The 26,432-nt window shown below is 41.4% G+C and overlaps 1 protein-coding gene across 2 annotated transcripts in view; it reads left to right on the plus strand.

The window, feature by feature from the left end:
- The window catches only part of EXOC4 (exocyst complex component 4), a 674,653-nt gene that overhangs the window by 464,141 nt on the left and 184,080 nt on the right, over window positions 1-26,432 (plus strand). For both annotated transcript variants that reach the window (XM_036427305.2, XM_036427297.2), the window contains one exon: window positions 9,446-9,665. In XM_036427305.2, coding sequence (XP_036283198.1) covers window positions 9,446-9,665 — 220 coding nt within the window. The remainder of the gene's footprint in view (window positions 1-9,445; window positions 9,666-26,432) is intronic.

Raw genomic sequence — 26,432 nt, forward strand, 5'->3', positions numbered from 1 at the left:
GCATGACAGGAGCTCATTAGATGCTAACAATTATTAGTATAGCATCTACTGACAGAAAAGCAGGTCCATTGGCCATCGCCCTGTACCCTGAACTAGAATAGCTAAAAATCAAATGGATTGGGGGGCTGGAGAGGGGTCAGTGGGAGAAAAAAAAAGGGAACATATGACCCTGGCTGGTTTGGCTCAGTGGGTAGAGTGTCAGCCTGTGGACTGAAGGGTCCCAGGTTCCATTCCAGTCAAGGGTACATGCCCGGGTTGCAGGCTCGATCTCCAGTGGAGGGTGTGCAGGAGGCAGCCGATCAGTGATTCTCTCTCATCATTGATGTTTCTATATCTCTATCTCTCTCCCTTCCTCTCTGAAATAAATAATATATTTTTTAAAAGATATTAGCTCTTAGCCTAATTTAAAAAAGGGGGGGGGGCATATATAATACTTTCAACAATAAAGAATTATTTTAAAAAATAAATAAAGACCAAACGGATGTGGCTCAGTAGACAGAGCATCGGCCTGGGAACTAAGGGGCCCCAGGTTTGATTCAGGTCAATGGCACGTCTTGGTCTCCCCCCTCATTTTTACTCTCTCTAAAACTCAATGGAAAAATATCCTGTGCTGAGGATTAACAACAACAACAACAAAAGAATATTTAATAGATTACATATAATTTTCAGGTACTATGGTGGACAATTGATAGTAAGTTATAATTTTTCTGACAGCCTTATCTTTTATAATAAAAAATATAAAGGAGAGGTTATTTTACTACAAATAAGATAAATGGGAAGGATACAAACAATCCCAGGCCTGTCAGAAGAGCAGCATTATCATTTTTGTCTTTGAGTTTTATATCCATAATCCTTACTTATTAACTTATTTATATGCACTTTTTGGCTCAAAAAGACTGCTTAATATTAAGGATTAGGGCTTAAATTATATCAATTTTCAAATTATGTGGTTTAAAAATGTACACAGCTGTCATTTACAGAGGCTTATTTTATTTTGCCTAAAGTGCTTTTAGTCTGGAGGGAACACTTAAATGTAGTCCAAAATCACTTGCAATATATTCAGGGTAAGTTTTTTTTCCTAGTTAAATTTGTTTACAGGCCTGCAGAATTCACATTTCATAAGTAATATTCTTTTCTCCCTTTACTTAATGACTTTTACCTTTTTTCTCCTCTAGTCCTAGGCATGCATTTTACTCATTGCAAATAAGAGCATCCAAATCCTGATTTGTTTCATTAGTTCAGCAAATTGTCTCCCAGGGACTTAGGCTGAGGACACAATTGGGCTCTGCAACGATGCGCTTGATGTGCACTTTTACCCAGAAAACCTTCACGTACAAAAGGCACAGAGAGCCTTTACCCTCAGCATGAGCAAGTGCAGACTGTTGGGACGCCTCCCCCACCCCCCCCCCTGTGCCAATGACTCACTCCCGGGCATTAAGAGGAAAATGGGCTCCAAATGTGCATTAACCTTCATGGATTTTTCTCCAGTTTTTATGTTCCACTGATTTATGGTCTTAAATATGCCCGTTGATTCTGTTTCTGAATGAGTCCCTTTAAAATCATTTCTAAAGGACCTTTTTTGAGTCAGATAATCCAGGCAAGTTGACTGCATCTCCAAGCAATTCCTCTGCAGCTTCTTTCCTTCTGAGCCCACGTTGCTCTGTGCCATAAATGTCGTGTCTGAGAGCCACTGAGTAAAAAATATGTCTTTAGCCGAAACCGGTTTGGCTCAGCGGATAGAGCGTTGGCTTGTAGATTGAAAGGTCCCAGGTTCAATTCCCGTCAAGGGCATGTACCCTGGTTGTGGTTGCTGGCACATTCCCAGGAGGGGGTGTGCAAGAGGCAGCTGATCGATGTTTCTAACTCTCTATCCCTCTCTCTTCCTCTCTGTAAAAAATTTATATATATATATCTATATATATCTATATATCTATCTATCTATCTATCTATATATATATATATATATATATATATATATATATATATATATTTTTTTTTTTTTTAATGTCTTCCAGGAGCCATGCTCGCTGGGCACCATCTCTCTGCACCCTGAGTTGTTTTCTGCCTTTGGTATGACATCATAGGGTTTGATCCCAAAAGGCCCATTTCCTTGGGTACAACTAACATACAAGGATGGGCTCATGTCAGAATTGCTTTTATTATATGTCCTAGATTGTTGTTGTTTTTTCCATGTACATCCAGCATGGCAGGGATTTGAAGTATACTCTCATAAATGTCTACTCTGCCCCTTGGAGTGACTTGCAGAGAGGGTCCTCGGCAGGACCCTATTATGAGCACTGCTTGGTGTCTTACCTGGCCCATGTACCACTATTCTAGGAAAACTCTCCATTTGGCACTCAGCATTTTATTCTCTTTCATGCCCAAAGATTATTCCTACTCTCTGGATATGAGGGGAAATGTAATTTTGTTTTCTCTTTGCAATTCATGTGTCATTCATGCTATAGAGTTGTGATTACTGCTGTTGGTTGCACTGTTTCCAAAAAAACAAAAACACAAAATCAAAGGTGCAAATTGCAGAAAATTCAAATTTAGAATGCTGGCTTTTGGAGCACAAAGAATTCATTCATGTCTCTCTCATGAACAGTGTGTCGCTGTTTAAGTTTTAATTATTCATACATTTAGAAATATCTGTGTCATATGACATTATTAAATGTGCACAGTGAGGCTGGGCCATGGGATGTACATGCAGCTGCTCACACAGGAACCTTGGACTAACAAAGGGAAGATGGTTCAGATTTCTAAAAATGTCTCTGAAGCTACTCTGCAGTAGAAAAGATTCAGAGCTTCTCGGTGGGGTTAGCATGGCCCAACAATGCGGATTCAGGCTAAATTAGAGATTAGTGGAAATGATACACTGCGAGATCCGCAGAATGTAGAAGGTCAGTGGGACACATCACACATCGCCAGGGGTTCTCATACACGGGATCAGCAGAAACATCCCCAAGACTTTCAGGTAAACACTCTGTGTACATTATTCAGCCTATATTACCAAAACATGTAAACAATAATATACAACAAAGTCTGGAAATATGAGAGTGAAAAGAATTAAAATATTGTATGTTGTATGGTAGAGATTATGTGCAAATGTTTACATTAAAAACATAATTAACAGCAAGCACCGACACACTGTTCATGAGAAACCCAAAATTCTGAATTGAATTTTCCTGTAATTTTCACTTTTAATTTGGTATTTTGATCTTATGGAAAGATGATGTCTCCCCATGACTATTCAGTGTTTGGGTTCAGGCCAAGACTACCAGAAAAGTGCTGCTGTTAGGAGGCACAGGATATCCGGTTGTCCCATTACTGATAATGTTGGCCATGGAGCTGAAAAAATTCATTAGGGTGTGAATATAAGGAGCACATGTTTACTATACTATAAGCAACTATTTTTATTCAAGTGAATAAATATAATTGCCACTGATAAAACACAATCAAGGCCCTCTGTGTTCAAGGCTATTTCTAGCTACAATTCCTGGCTGAGATGAGATGGAAGAAATGGAGCTTTGTAATGAACTAGATTTTGCAATGAGGAGGAGGCCAAGTAAAGCAGGGACTTGGGAAACTTGTGTGAAATTTTAATTAGTTTATAGTTTCTCTGGATAGAAATCAAATCAAGATAAAAATCTTGAAAATCCTGGTTAAATATAGGTAGTGTGTGCTTATGTATGCAGTCCAAAGGACACAGACTTGTATAAAAAGAGTAAATTTATAATATTGATACTCCATATGTATGTGTTTTAGGAGGCCCATAGTTGATGAGATTTTGAAAAGAAAACCTGTTAAATATTTACAAGTAGCAATATTAGAATGTCGGGAGTAAGACCCATGTTTTAGTCATTCAAATGCAATGAGAATAGATTGTCTACGCTCACTTGTTGTTTTAGTTTATCCTACTTTACAACCTTCGGTTTAGGAAGCTGATCTGAATAAGATTTCTCAAAATCCCGTAATTAAATGCTTCCCATATAGCATTATGTGAATCCTTTCCGTCAAGTCTCATTCTGTCTACTTCTACACGGCTCTGCCTGGGCTCTGTGTCCGCCTTCTCATCATTTACAGAGATGGGAAATCCCTAACATGAAGGCACTTCATGAGATGAGATAATACCCTTTTGACAGGGTTCCATCTGTGTTCACCTTCCCTTTAAAGTGAAGTGTTTTCTTTCCTAATGAGATTCATCTGACTGCTAAGAATTCAGTGCATCCTCACTTCCATAGGGCTGACTGGGAGCAGTGTTAGAAAAACTGGAGCTCCTCTCTGCGCTCCTGCCTCCCACTCAATGGATTGTCTCCAGAGTACTTGATGGTGAAGGGAGCCATGCAGTGTACAGTGGGGACGGGGGAAACAAAATACAGACTTGCTCATGAACCATGAGGAGGTCCTGCCAAGAATTTGTGAAAAGAATTCAACAAGAACAAAATGAAGATGTTCACTGTGAGATTATCTATAATAAACCAGGAGGCATCATGGATGCTTCCTAATCCATGTTTGTTTAATAATGTTGTGGTTCATTAGCAAGAGGGGATGAATGAGTCTATGATACTCTGCAAATGAGCAGGATATAAAGTAATGTGAAGCAACTGAACTATACAAAGTAAAAAAGTATGGAATGTTGGCAGGGTCTAGAGAAAGCTCTTAGTGAGAGGCATCTATTAACATTGGGGTGGTGGAGGTATGGAAAGATTTTTTTAAAAACATTTTTATATTTATTTTGGCTCACTAGTCCAAATTCTTGAGAAAAGGATGTTATTTGTCAGCAAGGACTTGCCCAAGTTTCAGGAACTATGGGTTGAAGTTAAAGGATCTGTAAATTATTTCATTCAGCAGTCTTCGCAAATAGGTCCTGAGAGCCTACTGTGTGCTAGCCAGTACTACTCACTGAAAACACAGCCTGAGCAATTTATACTGGGCCCCAGGCCACATGGGACTTTGGTCAATTACACCAATAGCATTAGTTACCATTTTCTTAACAGTTGCTGTCAGCCTCTGTGCTGAGTGCTTATCATCTTTTATCATCTTATCAACATTTATCTCTTCCTTTAATCATCAAAACAGTCCAGTGTTAGCATATCTATTTTACAGAATACAAAGCTAAGATAAAGGGATGCTGAATAATCTGCCCAACACTGTACTTCAGGATTCAGACTGCAGTCCCTTTGCTCTCAGGTTTGCTCCTGGCCACTCAGCCTCCCTAGATCACTCCTCCCCGCAGTGACCCGGAGTCTGGCTCACCTCCCCAGTGCCTGGGAAGGTGCTGGTTCAGTGTCCTTCCTGCCCCAGAAAGAGCAGTTTGCCTTTTTAATGCAATTGCTACCTATTTTCGAGTAGAGTAAAAAAATCAGTCTGATAAGACAGCTCTAATTTTTCTCTTTCATTCTCTCCCAAATGTTTCATACTTTCTGCACAGGGAGGGTCCTTGCAGCTCTGAGAGCAGATTTGGGAACATGCTGGATGGGTCCCCTCCAGTCAGAGATGGCAGCATCAGCCTGGATGTGTCGTTTTAGATGGATGTGTGTGCTTTAGGGAATAAGTGATTTGTATTTGAGGGAAATCACTCAGTGGCAAGTGACGGGAATTTCTCCATCAATGTGCTCAGAGTGGTTCAATATTTTAGGGACATAAAGGCAAATAAGGGGGCAGAAAACATGTAAAAGGGGATAATTTAGAGCCTTCTGTCACTGTTTAGGAATGGATTAACCACTCAAAATTGTGTTCTAATGTTAAAGATATTGAAAATGTAAGAAATACTCAGAAATCCAAGTCCTATTGAGAAGAAAAAAATTGGGATTCTGATGATTAATTCCCATAATATTAAAAATAATAAAATAAGACCTTTGCTATATTTACATATCAACAGATTAATAACAGAGATTTTCTTTCACAGGCCTACCAAGGGGCCCAGAGGCACCTGGTGGGGAATTTGCCCACATAGCAGGGAGCAAAAGTCAGAGATCTAAAAATGATGGCCATGGATGGCTATCTACTTCCATGTCTTCATTTTCCCCTGCCTTCTTCCACTTATTCCTCTTAAAGGCTTGTTATATATTTGTGTGGGTCGTGCTTTTATTTCCCTCTCCATGTTGATGACAGCAATTAAGAAGCCTTGTTGCTATTTCGCATCACTTCTCAGTTTCTGCCTTTCCCCAAATTCTTTGGGTTACTTTTTCCTCATGATAGTCCTGTGTGTGCTCACTCTTTCCCCCACCACACATGCACACTTGGGAGATAATAGAGTGTATAACTGCTGATATGCACAATGAACCATGATTTATTTATTTATTAAGTGAAGGAAATGCTTTAGACTGAGGTTAAACAGCTAAACTGAAGGGACATGTACATGCCAAACTGTAAATGTGATCTAATTAGAAAGCAGTTTATGAAATAAAGTCTCTGACTTGTATAGGTGATTTTTGTTTTCTAATTTAAATTTATTTGAGCAGTTAATACATTCATGGTTTTTAAAATTATATGATTCAAAAAACTCATAACTGAAAAGTCTTATTCCCACTCCTCTTCCAGACCCTACCCCTATCCCTGCTTCCTACAGGTACTCAGTTTTACTCTTTAAATATTAAAATATATTTTTATTGATTTCAGAGAGGGAGGGAGAGGGACAGAGAGAGATAGACATACCAATGAGAAAGGGAATCATCGGTCAGCTACCTCCTGAACGTCCCCCATTGGGGACTGAGCCTGTAACACAGGCATGTGCCCTGACCGGGAATCTAACCTGAAGACTCCTGGTTCATAGGTTGACACTCAACCACTGAGCCATACCAGCTGGGCAGTTTTAGTTTTATTATGAGACTTCCCAGGGTGTCTTTATAAAAAAATAAACAAATGAGGATATATAGTTATTTCACAAAAGTCAGTGTAATAAATACTACCGAACACAAATTGCTTTACAACTTGCTCTTTTCCTCACTTACTATATCCTGGAGGCCTTTTCATGTTAGTGCCTCCACAGCTTCCATGATTGGAGGGTTGAGGTTGCTGCATGGTATTTCAGTGTAAGGATACCTTGGTAGATTTGATGAATCACTGATTGATAGATTTTTTGTTGTTGTTGTTTCCAGTCTTTTGCCATTGGAATAATGCAACACTGGCCTATGTAATCATGTTCAGCTATGGCTGTCCTGAAAATTTTTCAAAAGTCAGATTTCTGGGTCAAAGAGAGGTGCATTTGTAATGTTGAGTGATCATGCCTTTCATAAGGGTTTTCACTCCCATCAACATTATAGAGAATGATTCTTTCCCCACACTTAGGCCGATAGAGTGTGTTTTCAGACATTTGGAATTTGGCCAAAATGGCATCTCGGTGTAGTTTACTTCCCTTTCTTGTCATTGTGAATGGAGTTAAGAATATTTTCTCATGTTTACTGACCACTATTTTCCTTTTTCTGTAAACTGTATTTTTGTGCCCTTGGTCATTTTTTTTACAAATTTGTTTGTTTTCCCCTAGCTGTCATCTGTGATATAGGTTGCAAATATATCTTCCCGGTTACTCATTCATTTTGTTGTCTTTATTTCATTTGATTTCATTTCACTTTTCCTTTTTCTTTTTCTTTTTTCTTTTAGAAAGTTGGTAAGTGCAAGGTAGCCCTGCTTTGCATAGCATTGTGGAACTGTAAACATTACCATGCAGAGGCTTAGTCAGTGGGGAAATCACAGTGATTTCATGAGTTTACACATTTTATCAACACATTGAAAACTCCTTTATTGTCATAAATATATTCAGACATGAAAAAATAAGAAAACTAACAATGTATTTAGTCCATTTGGCAATAGAAACATTTAATTTCTTTCTTAAAATCTTCTCCAGAGTAGTTTGAAAAAATGCTTGCACCTTCTTGGTGTTGTATACCTTCTTTGTGTTGTATACCTTATGATACACAGTAAGCATCTTTCCTATGCATTGGGGAAATGTTACACCTCAAAGTATGGGTAACATACTTTGAGGTGTAACAGTATTTTATTCTTTGATTTTCAGTGTCATGAAATATCTCAAAAAGTTCTTGTAATGTGAGATTTTTGGCTGGCATACCTCTTCTGGGCCACCTTCATCCCTTTTGTCATAACCACTTTCCTCATTTATTTAGATCAAGTTCACCTTCACTCTGGCTGCATTTGCCTCTCAAATGGGGACAATATCAACATTCCCATGGTCAATTATTGCTTCTATAAATCTATTTACATTGAATTCAAACTTCATTCCCACTGTTACCATTTTTAGTTTTTTTCTATATTTTTACCATTTTTGGCCAATTCCCTCTTAATTATCCTTTGTAAAATATCACATGGGCATGTCACTGGGAGACAAGGAACAGAGGACACACTTTGTTGTCTGTACATGAACTGAATAACAAATGTGCATGATCAGTCACCATTACACTTGGAGATGATTGATCATTGATCATGGTGAACATCAGTTATTCTCATAGAGGTATCTGACTTGAAGAACTAGCCTCAGAGTTTATACTTTATGCCACTGCTCACAGTTAAAACACTGTTAACTGGAATGTGAATCTTGGTTTTGGAGGACAGGCATTAACTAAACTGTAGTAACTTAAATTTGTAGATACCAGAAACATGTAAAGCAGGAACTGACAGTATGGAAAAGTACAAAGAGAAATATGACAAATAACTGCACACTCATCTCCTAGCTTTGGCAGTTACTAACAATACTTTATATATGCTTTAAGTATTTTAGTAAAGGAAATAGATCATTACAAATAAGGCTGAAGTCCTTCTTTGTCCCCACCTCCCATCCTGTTCACTTTGTAATCTCCTAACTCACGTATCATCACCTCTCTCTCTCTCTCTCTCTCTCTCTCTCTCTCTCTCTCACACACACACACACACACACACACACACACACACACATTTCTATCTACACATATAAAAATCTCAATGAGAAATACGTAGTCTTTGGGGTGTACTTCTAAATTTGCATCATAATTATTTTTCTTTGATTGTGCTTTCCTTTGCTTCTTATAGTCTTATTTACTTCTTGAATTAATAAAAATATTCTGTGCATCTCTTTTTTTTCACCCCAGTTTAGAAGTCATTTTCTATTTCATCCTATTTCTATTTAATTAGTGAAATAACATTTTAAAAGATGGATAGTTATATAGAGAAAGATGAGATATATGTATATCTTAAAGCCTGTGTGTGTGTGTGTGTGTGTGTGTGTATATATATATATATATATATATATATATATATATATGACTATGATAGAGTGATGACCTGTTCTTTTTAAGAATTCTGGGAATTTAAAAAAAATAATAATTATTCTGGGGATTTCCCTGATTCCTTCCATGAAAATAGCCAAAGTCCAGAGATACCCATGTGGGTTTTGTTATATTTCTGTAACTAACTTTCTGTTACATTAAACAACCATTTACTGTTTGGCTTCCAGGTTTATTCAGGAAATTGAGCATGCCTTGGGACTTGGGCCAGCCAAACAGTGTCCTCTTCGAGAGTTTCTCACTGAGTACATCAAAAACATCTTTCTCAATCAAGTCTTGGCTGAGATCAACAAGGAGATTGAAGGAGTCACGAAAACATCTGACCCCTTGAAGATCCTGGCCAACGCGGACACCATGAAGGTGCTGGGGGTGCAGCGCCCTCTGCTGCAGGTAAGGATATGCTTTGAACTTAATGTTTGTCAACAGTTCTCATGGCCTTCAGGAGAGTCTCAACTTAAAGAAGAATTGCCATCTGTTTTTATTTTCACCAGGGACTAAACAAGAGGAAATAAATTAAATAGGCAATAAGGACATTTAGGACTAATATAGAGATAATGGAAATTCCATAAGATCTTTAAGAAAAATGTGGATAGCTTTAATATGGTAAAACATACATCTCATTAACATGCAGGCAAGGCCTCCTTATTTGCCTGAAATTTGCCCTTGATGGTACTTACAGGAAGGAAATCACCCTGTCTAACAGATGCCACTAAAACCCCCTGTACCCATCCGTAGGAGGGCAGAAGCTGCTAAAGACTTGGCCAGCTCACAGTGAATTTGAACCTACCAGCAAACTGGCTTTTCAAAGTCATATCATTTCCTTTAAGAGATAGTCTTGTTAATATTGAAACTTCTACTATAACTATATAAAGAAATGGTTTCTTGCAGCAGACATAAAATAATTTCTCAGTAGATATGTGGATTCATAGACTTGAGGTATTTATTTTGTATCCATTTTATCCAGGGACATAAAGACAAATATAAAACTAAAAGAAAATAGTACGAGTTTAAATTACGGCTATACATTGATTGCTGTTACACTTGTAATTGAAATTGAATCTTCCTAGTGTTTTTCACTTAAGAGAGAAAAATGTTTCTTCATTTCTTACACTAGTTGCATGATATGAGGATATCTCCAAATGTGGAAGGCTCTCCCTCTTCAAAGAGAAGTTGTACCAGTGGAAGGAAGCTACAGTTGCTTTAATGGCTGCCCTTGCCCGCCTTTGTGTAGAGCTTTCTTGAGTTTTCCTTTGTGCACATAGAATTGATAGCAATGCTGAGCCTTTCATAGGCCGCGTCCTAGATAGGAGCATTCTCTTTTTATAATGGTGTTGAGAAAATTGAGTAGCGACATTTGCTTCTCCCAGAACTTGAGTTATAGCATCACACCGAGGAGTGGGTTCATTCAGATTCTCGGGGTCTGTGTGAGATGGTTCCTGGTGAGGGGTGTGTACTGAGCCTGGCCCAGAGAAGGGAGGACCACAGAGGTTGGATGACTCTTCTACTGGCTCTGTGCAGGGCTGGGACCTTCTCCTCCTTGAGTCTCAGTTCAAATGTCACCTCCAAGGAGAAGCTTTTCCTGACTGTCCCACCTAAGTAGGTCCCTTCTCTGGTTATTCTCCGTTCTCCCCTCCTCCATTCATGTCCCCAATCCATTCGCAGCACTAAAGTCAAACTCTGTGGGTATCCCCAAAGCTCCCTTGTCAGGGGACTCAGGATCAGGCTGTACCGATAGGAAGCACTAGCAGCAGGTAGGAGGCTAAGAGGAGAAGGAGTTGGGTTATTTCTTATCTCCTTCCTCTCCATGCTGGATCGTGGTGCTGGCTGTGGGTATATCCCTCAGCAACAGTCCTGCCCAGTGACACTTCCTCCAGAGCTGCCGCTCTCAGTGGAGTCTGGCTACTCCTTTCTTCTCCTTCCCCTTGATTGCAGCTCTCTGCCATTGCTAGTTTCTGGTACCAAGACAGCTCTTGTTGCTTTGTCAGTGCTGTCCACACCCCTGGCAGTATCTCCTCTTTAATATTTCTTCATTTGAATCAACTGAATGGAATTCTCTTTTTTGTTAGGATCCCAAATAGATTTCCCCAGCTAGTCACTATTTTAACACTTTGATTGTTTTCCCCTACTTAACACTACGACTGTAATTATTATTTCATTTATTTTATAACTTGTTGATTTTTTTGTCTTTTCCAACTAGAATGCAAGTTCTGAAAGCCTAATACAGTACGAGGCAGCAGGAATGCACTCGATAAATAATTTACTGAATGAATGCATACAAGCATGGATAGATGGAGGGAGGAGAGGTGTATAGACACAGAGAATAAGTTTTGAGATTCATAAATAATTGCAAAGTTGGGGGGAAAGATAAGAAATAGAGACTGATACAGACTTGTTTATATTTTTTGTTGTTGTTTGACATTAACTCCTTCTCTGTCAGGACACCTCTCAGCATCTGTGTTCCTATGGTGCCATACTCTCTGCTGCACAGAGCACCTTCAGTGTGCTTGGCGTACTGAACGTAAATGACATTCCCAGCAAGGGCCACATAGTGAGTCTGTGAACTAAAGATGCTGGCTTATTAAATGTTACTGTTTTCAGCTTGAGTGGCAAAGACACATTCAAATCATAACTAATTGACTGCTATCTGGGCCAGGTCAGGGCCACACCTAAATTACATTTCTGGGCAGGTCTCCCATGTGCTTGTCAAATCCCAACCAACCTCATCACCAGCCCTTTGCACATGTGGCTATGCCTCTTGAATGTTGTGTGGTTTTTCCTCTTTCGTTAAATCAGTAACTCCATTCATTCTGAGGCCAGATCAGAACTCCAACCTGATCTGTTCTCTCTTTGACCTAGTCACAATGTGGTAATTTCGTGTGAGTGGGTGAGTCTTGAAACTAGGCCATTCACATTAGTAATCTCCAAATTTGTTTTTACAGCCAAAACAGCTTTCTTATTTGGTTGTTTTTTTGCCCTCTCTTTCTTCATAAAATTTTTATTTTATGAGAATGCAAAATCATTAGACCATATCAATAAATTTGTTTCATAGTCTCAGACTTAGGCTATTTAGGAAGGACATGGAGTGATGGTTATTTTCCTTTCGGATCTTGAGCTTTTGTCTTGCTTTAAAATGACTGTAAATTGTTTTCTAACAAAATTTCCCAAGCTCAAGTTTCAATATTTCCCAAGTGGGTTTCTATGTCACCTGGATATTGTGATCTCTAGCCAATTGTAGGTGACGAATCTGAAGAAAAAGTAAGAAATAATTCTGAAAATTTTAAACTGCGTTTCCAAAACAGCTGTCAAGAAGGGAGCTCAGGGAAATCTGTGCATGTGTGAAAAAATGCAGGTGGGTGAAGCATTCAATGACATGAAGTTTTAAAATATCCTTCAAAGTTGCTCCCTCTATTAGACTGTTGTTCGGTTGCCTAGCATCAGGCAACACCAGCCCAGCTGGGTCTCATGGTGCCTGAGGACTGCTGTCACCAGTGATGAGGTGCAAGGACCCTGGACACTGCCCTTTCCTCTGGAATGGCATCTTGGCACAACAGAGAGTCCATTGTAGGGACAGTTTCCATGTGTGATGGTGTGCCTTCACATGGTGATTTCACTTTCTTGGCACCGAATTCATAGAAGGGAAGAAAGCTATAGAAGGGACGAGATTATAAGCACCACTTTATAGGTGAAACAACTGTTTAAGTGTTGGCCCAGAATGATGCACAGTACCATCAGTAATAGAAGCAGTAATAATAGTAATAGTTGTAGACAGTAGTAATGATCACAGCTAACACCTGAATAGCAATTACTGTGAGCCAGACACTGTTCGGAGGGCTTTATGTTTTTACTTGTGTTTTCTGTGTATGAGCAACGGCTTTGTGGGGAGGAAACTGAGAAACAATGGAATTCAATAGTTTGCCCTTGGTCACATAGCTAGCAAGTGCCAGGACTGTAATGCAAACCCAGGCACCTAACCCTGGAGACCTCGCTCAGAATGAGTTCTCCCAAAACTGAGCCTGGAGCAAGCTTGTCTGCCAGCTGTTGACTCCCCATCTGCCCGAGACCACAGAACTGAAAATAAGCCTTTAGAGCACATGTGTCAAACACAAGGCCCGCGGGCCAAATCCGTCCCGCCAGGCCTTGCAATGTGGCCCGCACCGCGCTGTCATCACTGCACTCCGCTGCGTTTCCATCACAATGACAGTTTATGACTGTTCAGTAAACCATTCGGCCTGCGATTTAGGCTGAATTTTAGATTTTGGCCCCTTCTCTGATTGAGTTCGACACCCCTACTTTAGAGCAACACCCTTAAAGCAATTATCACTGTCTGTTGACTCTTAAAATAGTAATTGGGACTTGTGTTTTGTATATCTTTGTGTGGTATTTTTTTAATTTCATTTTTTTTTAGTAAATTATTTCTGTTTATTTTATAGCAGATGGGGGCTGGGCTCTCACCATAGTTAGGGTCACAATGCTCTAAACCCCTTTTTCCTATATTGTCTCACAGAGAAGAGAAAGCATAGAAGCAGCCATCCCTGGCCTTTGTGCCCAAAGTGAGGCTCAGCTATTAGTTGCAGGTGGTTCTCTCCTAAATTCCCAGCTCTGGAACAGTGTCTGCTACCAAGATGCTCACTATTGAATAAATGCATGAGTGAGTGACAAGGAACGAATTAATGGCGGCTTTCTTGGGACAAGGACATGTGTGTGCATGCTTTCTCCTCGTGGTGTAAGATTTGTGGTCTTGGGTTGAAGATTATTGGCAATGCTTACATTAAAATGTCAGTGTTCTCAAGCCTCAGATGCTATCTGCCTGAAGGCAGGATTGAATATACCTCCTGCTCTCACCTTCTGAGATTCCACTTTTTAAAAAATGGCTTCCACGTGGTGCATGGCAAAGCCTGATGCTTCCAAATGAGGTAATCTCTTATGAGGCATTCCTCATTTCTCCTGAGTCAGAGCCTCTAGCCTTCGGACATGGAGCTATAGAAACAGTCAATTGAAGTGAATGCCCTCTCATGCCTTATCTGTCTACGAGTCTACAAATGGCTCACGCCGGAGACCCAGGAAACAGCCACTCAGTTCCCTACTTGCTATTGGTTTGGAGGCGTCATTAAATTTATTGCTTCCTTAGTGTTTCCATCCAAAAAAGGGCCAGGGCGCTCATGCTTAAGGTTTTTACCGTTTACCTGTCACAGTGCTGCATGGGCATCTGAATGCTTGAACAAAAGTACGAGTTTTCTCCCTCCCCCCTGATGGAATATGCTTTACCTTTGCTACCTAGAGGGGGTCTGTGGACAAGAATGTCAGACCTCTGAGTTGGAATCTGCATGTGTATGGCCTCACCAGGGTGTTGGCATGCACGTTAGAGTTGGAGAAGAGTGGCTGTGGCAGGGTAGCACCAAATGTGGTCCAGGGACTGTCAACATCAGCATCACCCAAGTCGGGAGAGATGCAAGTCCACCTCACTCCACTCTGGGCTGGTGTCCAGAAAGCCTTGCTCTAATCAGCCTCTCAGGTGACTTTGATGGAGAGTAAAGTTCTAGAAGCTTTGCCTTATATAATACCCTCACACCCAGCTGGTGGTTTGGAAATGGGACCTCACGCCGTGCGCGCTTAGCTTGGAGAACAGTAGTCACTTAAATGATTCAGCTTTGTTTCATACAGGCCCAGAAATGTAAAAACAATATTTACTGTGGCAGCAGAAGCTGCTTCCTAGTCTAGCACATCGCTGAATTTTGCAAAGTTCTTTCCAAATACAGGATGAGCCTACGTTTCCTGGCGCATGCAGAGGTGGCTTTCTAATGCATAGGCTCAAATTCTTGGGGATGGGGGGGGAGGGGGGGAAGAAACCAACCAACCATAAGCTATGCAAGTAAAACTGGTAGGTGATCTCTCAAAAGATTTAAAACATACTTTCATTTTCCTCGATGCCCCAGTAATGGTCAGGTTCCCTCTGAGAAATGAAGTGATTATAATCAGCCCACAAACACCACACTCTCTTCCTTAGCCAGTCGCACTGTCCCCTGGTAGACAGTGAGTCTCAACAGCAGTGCCTGGTAGAATAGCCCAGAGCTTCCTGCAGCATTACTGCTCTGATCCCATCCCAGAGAATGGGGCCTGAGTTTTGTAAGGTGCAGCCGGGTTGAGTGCCACTGGCCTGGATCTGTCTTTGCCAGAGGATCAATTACTGCCCAAGAGGAAGCATATGAAAATTATAGTCCAGGCATTCTTTAATTTGGTTGGGTTTCTATGAGTGGACTCTCTGATCCTTGAACCAAGTTGGGTACCTAAGCCTTCGTAGCAGTTAGAGATGGCTTTAAATGCCAACATTTCAGTTGAAAACTTTGTGGCCAGGGCCAAATTGCTAGCCTCTCTGCACCTGTTTCCTCCTTATAACTCAAGAATAGTGAACGTACCACAGGAGCACAGGGGTCACTTCTCACAATCAGTTGGAATGATGAGTAAACCATGTCTCCTTCCCTCCACACCTCACAGGTGGGTCCCAGATGGCTGCTCCGATACATGTTCCCTGCCTGCTCCTTACCTCTCACCTGCACAGACTTCTGGCTCCTGAGGAGAGTGCCCCCACCCCCGCCATCCTGCCCACATTTCAGTGTGTCTCCTCTCAGTGCCACCACGCTATCTACCCACTCCAGTTCTCTGTACACTGGTACCCACCTGGTAGCCTCTGCCTCCGGCCTCGCACTGCCCTGTGTGGCAGCGAGATGATGCTGTGTCACCTCCTTTCTCTGTTTCTGGTGTTTATCTGCAGACCATTTATTGGCAGCGTGCAGGGTTAATGACCAATGAAGCCAGTGTGTCCATTTCCTAGGGCTGCCATACAAGTTGCAACAACCTTGATGTCCTAAAGCACATGTGTCAAACACAAGGCCCGCGGGCCAAATCCGTCCCGCCAGGCCTTGCAATGTGGCCCGCACCGCGCTGTCATCACTGCACTCCGCTGTGTTTCCATCACAATGACAGTTTATGACTGTTCAGTAAACCATTCGGCCCGTGATTTAGGCTGGATTTTAGATTTTGGCCCCTTCTCTGATTGAGTTCGACACCCCTATCCTAAAGAGTGGAGATACATCCTCCAGTTCTCAAACTAAATTTCCAGGGGCAACATTCCCCCAAAAGCTCTAGGGGAGGACCCTTCCTTGCCTCGTCCGCCTCTGGTCATCCTGGCGATTCTTGGCTTCTGGTAGCAGGACTCTGACCTACCTCCACTGTAACCTGGTCTTCTCATCTGTGTGTCCATGTGTCCTTTTCTGGCTTTTACAAGGCCACTGTCACTGGATTTAGGGCCCACCCTAGGCCAGTATGATCTCATCTCAGTCCTTAATTGCATCTGCAAAGACCCTGCTTCCTAGAAGGGTCACACTGAGGGCCTGTGTGGGGATTTATTTGGGGGCAGGCACTGCTTAACCTAGGGGTGTCGAACTCAATCAGAGAAGGGGCCAAAATCTAAAATCCAGCCTAAATCGCGGGCCGAATGGTTTACTGAACAGTCATAAACTGTCATTGTGATGGAAACGCAGCGGAGTGCAGTGATGACAGCGCAGTGCGGGCCACATTGCAAGGCCTGGCGGGACGGATTTGGCCCGCGGGCCTTGTGTTTGACACATGTGGCTTAACCTATTACAGCTAATAATTGGAAGCAAGTTATATAGAATACAATATATTCTGTTTGCTATATTTGCCTTGAATGCCCTCTGGCAGGAAGCAGTGTCAGGCAACAGGCCCAGGATGGTCTAATGTCTAGGCATCAACAAGGTTCCAGATGAATGTTGAAAAGGCCAAGTGATTGCTGGAGCAGGGGTTAAACCTCCTTAAAGGTTGGTAGACACATCTGCTTACAGCATGATGATTAGCTAGAGATAATTACACTGATGCCTAAACCTGTTCTCTCTCCGGCTGAGATGAGGTACTGCCCCTCTTCTTACTGCTGTCCCAAGGAAGTGTGGCCAGCAGCAATAGCATATTGTTTTTATCACATCAGTTATAGTAATATGAAGAATGTGGCATTTGAGGGATATTTGCATCACGGCCAGTTGTTGCCATTCCGCTGTGTGGTCCAGAACAGATTTAGCTTTTATTAGCGTAACAAGATTAGTGCATTTTAAGGGGCTGTGGAAGTCATGATGCAAATCATTAAGTTTAAAACACCGCTGATCAATTTATTCCCCCTCTCCCCACAGTCCCTCCATAGCTCTAGGAGGAGGTTCTAATGGTCTCACTGTACTAAAATAATTCTTAGAATCAAGATGTGTTAGGATCTACTTTTAGTGTCTATCTAGACCTAAAGAAATACCACAGTTTGCATTTTGATTTTCTTTGAATTTTACTCTTATTGTTTTATTTTTCTCACTGCTGATATTGTTTGGCCTCTCCATGACAAGTTGGGGCCTCAAATAACCATCCCCTGGTGACCACACCGGGCTTACCCAGGAAGGTGAAGGAGAAAATGCCCTCATCCTGTGTTGGTGTGTTGTCATCGTGGCTTTCCACACTCACCTGCTCTTACTGCTGAGATAGTCGAGAAAATATACTATTTCATGACTGATGGGGCTTTGGGGATTTTATAACATTGATATCCATCTTCAAATTGTCTTATTCAGTTGTTATCTTTGTATTATTAATTCTGCTACTGGGTCAATACATTTTAATGTTTGTAGAATTTCTGTTGTGATTCTTTATAGCCTTTCAGAAAAAGAACTGATGCAAATTTCATTGTGGCCTGGTAGGAAAAGCATTTAAAACAGGGATCTGGTCTCCTAGTCAACTTAGTGATAGTAGACAAGCCCAAGCCACTTAACTGCCCTGAGCTTCATTTCCTTTATAACAGGAGTGGAAATGTGAGGCCCACGGGCCATATAAGGCCCATGAGATCATTTTGTCTGGCCCTGCCAAGGCATCAGGGTGAGTTAATTAAATGTTTGACCAAATATAGCAGGCTAACGTTTAAGTTGATTATTTTGTATGGCCCACGAATGATGTGAAAAATATCCAAATGGCCCTTGGCAGAAAAAAGTTTCCCACCCCTGATCTGTAAAGCAAAAGTGTTGCTGGATCAACTCCCTCACAGACCAAAGAGAAAAGTGTGTGGGACCATGTGTTCAGCAGGGCCTTATGAACTGCTCTGCATCTCGAGTTGTTTTATAGCTGCTGCTATTAGACCACATGCCCATGTGATCACGTCGCTTAGGAAACCACTAGCATTAAAGGGAGGGGTGCTAAGAAAACACCTGCAGACATGGCCAGTGTTTCTCATTCACTGGCTGCACTAGTGTTTACCAAGCTTGTTTAGATAACCATGATTAGGTAACCAGGGTAAGAAGCTGGCAATATTTTTCTAGATTTCAAAAATATTTTAATACCTAAAAAGGGTGAAGAAAATTATTCAGTGCATACCAGTCACCATCTAGATCCTATAATGAATACTTTGCTGTATTTGTTTCGGAGTGAACGAACTTGGTCATCTTGATTCTTCACTAGCCATCCCAGATATGAATTTCCAACATTCCCTAACCTCTTTACCGTGGCGGTATTTATAGGTTTTTAATATCTTTCTTAGAAAATCTGGACATAAAGAGAAATGAATTAGGTGGGAAAGTAGTTGCTTTATTAAAAGAATGTCCAGTTTCTAAAAGTATCCATTCAAAGGTTTCCTTTAAATAAGGGTCAGAGAACAGCAAATGGGCCCGTTCATACTTGTGATCAATCTGTAAGTAGTGCCTCTGTTGGTATATCACTGCCAAGGAGCAGGTCTGCAGGCTGTTGGGGAAGGAGGATGTGACATGAGCAGGTGAGAGATGAGTTTTCATACAGGAGGAATAGGCACACAATAGATCAACCTGAATTCTACAAATATCTTTATAGTTTTATTTCTGGATGAAAAAGAAATAGGGTCTTGTCTGGTTGGCTGCTTTTCTTAGGTCCTGGTTAACTACATTTCTATATGTAGCTTTCTGCACAGCAAGGAGAGAGAAAAACTTATATATGTGGGGTGTCCCCAAAAGTGTATAGACCCTTTAATAACTGATAACTCAATTATAAAAATGAGATGTATTTTAATAAGCACTGTCTTTATAATTATTCAATGTGTATACATCTTTGGTAACACCCTTTCTATACATACAGGGTGGGACAAAGGTAGGTTTATAGTTGTGATACATGAAACAGTTTATTCTTTTTTTTAATATATCTTATTGATTCTTTACAGAGAGGAAGGGAGAGGGATAGAGAGGTAAAAACATTGATGAGAGAGAAACATCAATCAGGTGCCTCTTGCACACTCCCTAACTGGGGATGTGCCCGCAACCAAGGTACACGCCCTTAACTGGAATCGAACCTGGAACCCTTCAGTCCGCAGGCTGATGCTCTATCCACTGAGCCAAACCAGTTAGGGCAAAACAGTTTATTCTTATATTATTATTTATTCATTGTTGTATTATATACACAAATAACTGTAAACCTACTTTTGCTCCACCGTATGTGTGTGTGTGTGTGTGTGTGTGTGTGTGTGTGTTACATACTAACTTCTGTACAGTGTAGTCAGCTAGGCTTTTGGAATAAGTACAGAGGAGCTAGAAAGGAAGAAATGTTTTTCTTTTGTCACAGAAAGTCATCTGTAACCAGCCTCCTACATCATATAACCATTAATGACCTCAGAGTTTGTGTCTTTTGAAGTCAATTATAATACTAAATGTCCTTCATCTTTCATAATGTCTTTGGAACAGATTTTGAATTAGATGAAACTTTTCAAGAATTCACTTAATATGTCTGTTTAGGGTCAGTTTAAGAAGCAGCAGCTGGAATGGAGGGCTTTATCCAGGCAGGTGGAGAGTCACGAGGGACTCCTGAGAGAGGAAGTAATCTCAGTAGTGACACTTGTTTACCAGCCCTGATGGGTACTAGGAAACGTGTGAGTAGCCGGCCATTTCAGAATGTCAGCACAGGGACAAGCCTAGGTTTCAACGAGGCCTCTGAATTGACTTTCATTCTCAGAAAAGGTAGGCCCACTGGTGACCATCTTAGTAGTCATCTCGACTGTGCTAAGAAACAGGGCTCATGTGGGGTGAGCATGTTGAGACCTTGATTGGCTGCTGTCTGTCTGCATCCTGCCTGGGCCCCTTTTTGGTGGAGCCACAGGAGAGAAGGTATTGACTTGACAAGTAGTGATAGATCTGCTGACAGGGATCCAACTGCATTAACACTCTGTTGCTCAGATCTCTAGAATCGCCTTTGCATAAATGTACTTGACTTTACTTGCTAACAAAGGCATCTTCAGATTTATTTCTTTTCCTTAAACGCTAGAGAAGAGGAAGAACGTCCCAACAAAAGATACCAAGAAGAAAGGAAAGGCTGGCTCGACAGCTGAGCAAATGATAGTTATCACTCCTGGGAGCAGCGGGACTGCTGACCTGGCGAGATGACTGCTCGGAGCTGGATGAGCGCAGACAGAGAACTGCTGTTCTTGGGCATTTTTGAGGTTCTTATCATAAGTGGTTTTTGTCCTGTCTGGATGTTGCAGCTCCGGCTTAGAGATGTTCTAGTGAGAAATGGAGAGAGAGAAACAAAACTCTCAGTTTGAAAGTTAAATGGCCCTTTAAGATTAACTGTTCAAATAAAGCAGCTGCTTTTCTTCATGCTGTGTGAGGATCCTGTTCTCCTCAGACACTTTATCTTAGTGCACATGCTAAGTCTGATGCATCTGCTATAGCGAGAGGGACACGACACAGATGAGCAATTGTCACGGTTGAAAGTCCAATACAACTAAAAGATAAATATTGACTTACTAAATACCTACTTTGTACTATCACTAGACAAGGACATGTGGAGATAAAGAATAAATTTAAAGAATAATTCCTGTTTCTCTGGATTTGCCCATTTAATTAGGGAATCAGAAGAAATGCAGTTTAAGAAATGAGGAGAGAGACCACCATGGTCTCCTTGTCAAGAGAGATTCTAGACAAGAGGCAGGTCCTGAACTGGGCATTGTCCAATGTGTAGGAATGGAGAAATGAGATGGGACAGGGACCCAAAATATGGATGTAACGTATCAAATACACAGAAGGTGTGCTGAGAGAATGGGGTTAGCTTGGATGAGTGGAGAAACGAATGGAGAGTGAGAAATAGGTTTGGGGCCCAGAACTCTCCAGAAAGTCTTCAGTTTTGAATAGTTTACTTTGAAGTGGGAGGAGGTACAGCATTGGGGGGGGGGGGGTGCGGGACACGGGTGCCTCCTCCAATGGATGCTCTTTGAAGGGTGAGTGGGCTCTGACAGTTCACAGATTAGAGGGCAGAGAACAGGGGCCGGAGAGGCCAGGCAGGCAAAGACCAGTAATCCAGTTCCGGAGGGGAGGCAGTTCCCTGCGAATGTTTCTCTCCAGCCTGAAGCTTGGCGTGACCTCATGGCTGCCTGAGATCTGCTCCGCTCTGCATTTAAAGTCAGGCTTTTGATCAATTGTCATCATTGGCCAAACACACCAGACAGGCTTACTTTCTGGGATGAATACTGTGCTCATAGATCTTCTTTGGGTTTCCTCTCTGAGCCTCCAGGCGAGGACTGGATGGGGCTCTCCATCACATCTGGCCACACAGCCGCTGTCGGCCTGCTGAAGGGTCACATTTGTGTAAAGATTAAGCTGTACTTTCCTCATTTATTGCCTTTCCCGTACACAGGAACTGTCCGTTAAAGCCCTGCTTAGGGGAACACGTAGTAAGCAGCGAGCTCATTAACAGGTTATCTGTGTCATTATGTCCTTTTTGGATTGTGCATATTGAAAATAGTCTTTTGAGGAGGAAAAAAAAACACACAAAAAACCCACCACCTATGCTTCCAACTTCCCTTTCTTTTTCTTATTCATTTGTATCTGCTTTTTCCTCCCTAGTTACAGCTATTCCCCTGATGGACGGTCATATCTTCGGAGTCCAGAATACCCTGTGTATTCACTTGCAAATAGCTACAAAGTCAAACTCCGATAGTTGCCCTTAAATTAGCGCCATTCAGCACCTCTCCCCACGCACCGCTTCTCTGTGCCCTATTTCAACAGCGGGAGCTTAATTGCTTCTTCCTTTTTATTCCACAAAGTGCTTTTTAATTTATTCTCCCCTTGGTCATTCCAAGGTCAAGGCTGGCTATCAGGTGCTTGCAGAAGAGCCCGGTGACCTTGCTGTGTTTGTCCGTGGCTTCCCAGGGTTTGCCAGATGAGCAGCCCACCCAGGCAGAGGCTGCTGCAGGTTAACTTCTTATTTCTCCAATAAGATGTGTCCCCTTTTCTTCACTTCTTTCAGAGTTTCGCATCAGAGCCAAAAGAAGCCTCTGACACATAGTAGGCACTCGTTTGTTGATTGAATAAAAGGGAAAATGTCAGCAGTCTGTTAATGAGTGGTCTTTGGCTTACACAGTTGGGCAGGGTGTGTAGAAGTGAACCTGTCTTGTTTACCAAGGAAAGTAACATTAAATCTTTGACTTTCTTTTTAAATAAACTTTTTTTTTAAATTTCAGAAGTTTTAAAGTTACAGAAAAATTACAAAGATAATACAGAGAGTCCCCATACACTGGGCACAGGTTTTCCTATTATTAGCATCTGATATTAGTGTGGTTCGTTTATTACAATTGATGACCAATATTGATACATTTTTGTTTATTAAATCTCATGCTGTATTCAGATTTCCCCTTGATTGGTTTTTCATCTGAGGTGTTTATTCTGTTCCAGGATCCACCCAGCACACCACATTGCATTTAGTTGTCTTGTCTCCTTAGATTCCTCTTGGATGTAAGCCTTCCCAGATTTTTCCCATTTTTTGAATGACCTTGAGAGTGGATTAGGTGTGTGGTAGGATGTCCTACAATATGGGTTTGTCTGCTGTTTTTCTCATTATTTGATCTGGGTATGAGTCTTATGGAGGAAAATCCCAGGAATATAGTGCCATTCTCATCACATCACATCAGGTGTGCACGCTGCCTATTGGACACATCACTGTCAGTATTGACCTTGACCCCTGACTGGGGCAGCATGTGTCAGCTTTCTCCACTGCAAAGCTAATCTTTGGCTCCCTCTCTCTGTAGCTTGCTCTGTGGGAGGAGCAGCTATGCAGGGCCCACACACTTCGGGGTGGGCAGGTAGGCCCCGCTTCCCTGACAGCAGAGAATGTACGTACTTAAGTTATGTAGATTGCTTCTGCATGAGAGATGTGTTTCTTCTCCCATTTTATATTTATTCACTCATTTCTCTTTGCCAATAGAGACTTTTGGATTTTTATTGTTCACAATGGCTTACAATCCACTACTACTTTATTTTTTTGCTCAGATTGTTCCAACTTTGGCAGTTGGGAGGTGTATCACTTGGCACTCCTATATCCTGTGACCTGATCTTGGTGATTTTTAGCACCAATTTTATGGCCCCACTAGATGCTCCAAAATGTATCTGTATATTTTCTACCCAGTCCTGGAAACAGCCATTTTTCCAAGGGACTCAGTTCCTGTTACTGGAGAAGAGTGTAACGAGGGGCTTGGACTTGCTATACTTGTTACTACCTCTAAGGTCCTCTCAGCTGATAGAGGAAATAATGTGCATATGCTAATGCTGGTATATATTCATATCTGTACATATTTCTTATATGTAGCTATTTGTACCTATTTATTAAACTAAAAATGAATTCATACTGATGTCTCCAACTCTAATGCATTACAATATCTATAACCTCCCTCTTTAACAATGAAACACCTGGCTTCCGTTTTTTTTTTTCTTTTTTCTTTTTTTTCTTTTTCTGGTTACATTTTCTTTCTTTCTTTCTTTCTTTCTTTCTTTCTTTCTTTCTTTCTTTCTTTCTTTCTTTCTTTAAATTACTTTGTTGATTAGAGTATCACATATTTGTCTTCATCCCTCCCCACCCCCCATTCCCATCCCAAACCCCTCCCCATGCATGACCCCACCCTCCTGTTGTCTGTGACCACTGGTTAGGCTCATATGCATGCACACAAGTCCTTTGGTTGATCTCTCCCCCTTATCTCCACCCTCCCCTACCTTCCCTCTGAGGACAGTTTGATCGATGCTGTTCTTGTTCATTAGTCTATGTTGTTCATCATTTCCCCTAGATGAGTGAGCTCATGTGATACTAGAAATACATTTATAAGAACCAAAAATGAGACAAGTAATAATGGTTATGCTGAGAGGCAAATAAATGAATCAGTCTATAGTGAGTTTATTTCTGGGCCAACAGTTCTTTTGAGTCCCAATTTCTATGTCAAACAGTTCCTTATGTGAACATGTCAACAATTATATTTCAGTTCTGGATGGGAGACAAATGGTGGTAATGCAGGTCCAACCCTCTCTGGTTTGGTCCTGAGCAGCCTGCAGTGACGCACAGCTGCTGACTGCTAGTATGGCAAGGCATCATTAGCATCTTCAATCTTTGGACTGTTTCTCTTCTGACTTCATGGCTGGAACACTCCTGTCAATTCCTCTCTGTCACAGGAAAATCCACATGGTCTTGGAGTTGTTTTCTGAAAATATACAAACATATTCTTGACCAAAAGCTAACACAGGAATCTTTTCTATAAATTTGACTTTTGATCCTTTTTCATTTTTTGCCCAAATGATTTTCCTATGGCTTGTTTTGACACCATGTATGTTTTACATGGGTGTCTTCTGTTGTCAAGCAGCACACCTTTGGAGGTGGAGGTGGAGTTCCCAGGTTCCGCAGGTCTGCAGCTAGGGTAGGAGGGTTTTGGCTGAAGTGGCTGCTGGGTCCTGGGTAGTCCCAAGGCCTGTCTGGTTGGTGGAGTTGATGAGTTCAGAAATCTGCAGCTGGGTGCCTGGAGTGTTGGTGTCCCTTAGTCTGCTGCTGTGATGGCAGGTCTTCTACCAGAGTGGCTGTAGTGTCCTGGTTTACTTCCGAGACCAGACTGGGTGGTGGCAAGGCTAACATTCTAGTATCAAGCAGTTCTGTTCTTCAAGATGGCGTGGTCTCTGTGCCACTGGTGTCCTCCCCAGAGTGTTTGCAGCAGCCACAGGGTTTTTGTCATCTAAGACTGCCCAGATTGGAAGCCCCTTGTAGGAACTGCAGGGTCTAACTGTCCCTATTTCACTCACACACACACACACACACACATGTCCACACACACACTTATCACTCCCTCACTCTCCCTCCCTACCTTCCTACTGGTCGCCATCTTTGAGGATCCCTGGCTTCCATCTTAGCCATCATTTACTTACTATTTCAATTCCAGCACATGTATAACTGTTCAATTCCAACACATGGATATCTGTTCAATTTCAGCACATGTACAGTTGTTCAATTCCAGCAACATGTATAACAACATCAGAATTGATAATCCATAGGCTTGTAGGAAATGCCTTTATCAAAAGGGCTTAGTCCTTGTGTGCAGTGTCTTTGGCCATTAGTTTTAAAGACTCTACTAACTTCCAAAACTACTTGGGTTGGCATCTTTTTCTCCCACTGCTTTCCAGAAGGTAGTTTTATACATTTGCCATTCAGTTAGAAGGTTTTGTCATTGAATTATGAAGGTGCTAGAAAAAGAGAGAGAGCAAGATATTGAAAACCTATTTGAAGAAATTATGACAGAAAACTTCCCCTACCTGGTGAAAGAAAGACTTAAAAGTCCTGGAAGCGTAGAGAATCCCATACAAGAGGAATCTAAAAAGAACACACCAAGACACACCATAATCAAAATTCCAAGGGCAAAAAACAAAGAGAGAATCTTAAAAGCAGCAAGAGAAAACAGTTACCTACAAGGGAGTACCCATACAACTGTCAGCTGATTTTTCAACAGAAACTGTGCAGTGATGAATAGCAAGAACCTACAACCAAGAATACTCTACCCAGCAAAGCTATCATTTAGAATTGAAGGTCAGATAAAGAGCTTCACAGACAAGAAAAAGCTAAAAGAGTTTATCACCACCAAACCAGTATTATATGAAGTTCTGAAAGGTATTCTTTAAGAAGAGGAAGATGAAGAAAAAGGTAAAGATAAAAAATTATGAACAACAAAGTGATAACAAATACATATCTACCCATTTCAACAAGTGAATCAAAAAATCTGATGAACGGAATAGAATCAGGGGCATGAAACTGACGATTTTTAGAGGGAAGGGAGGGTAGGGGAGTGTGGGAAGAGATTAGACAAAG

Source organism: Pipistrellus kuhlii, unplaced genomic scaffold, assembly GCF_014108245.1.
Source record: "Pipistrellus kuhlii isolate mPipKuh1 unplaced genomic scaffold, mPipKuh1.p scaffold_m20_p_10, whole genome shotgun sequence".
Lineage (NCBI taxonomy): Eukaryota > Metazoa > Chordata > Mammalia > Chiroptera > Vespertilionidae > Pipistrellus > Pipistrellus kuhlii.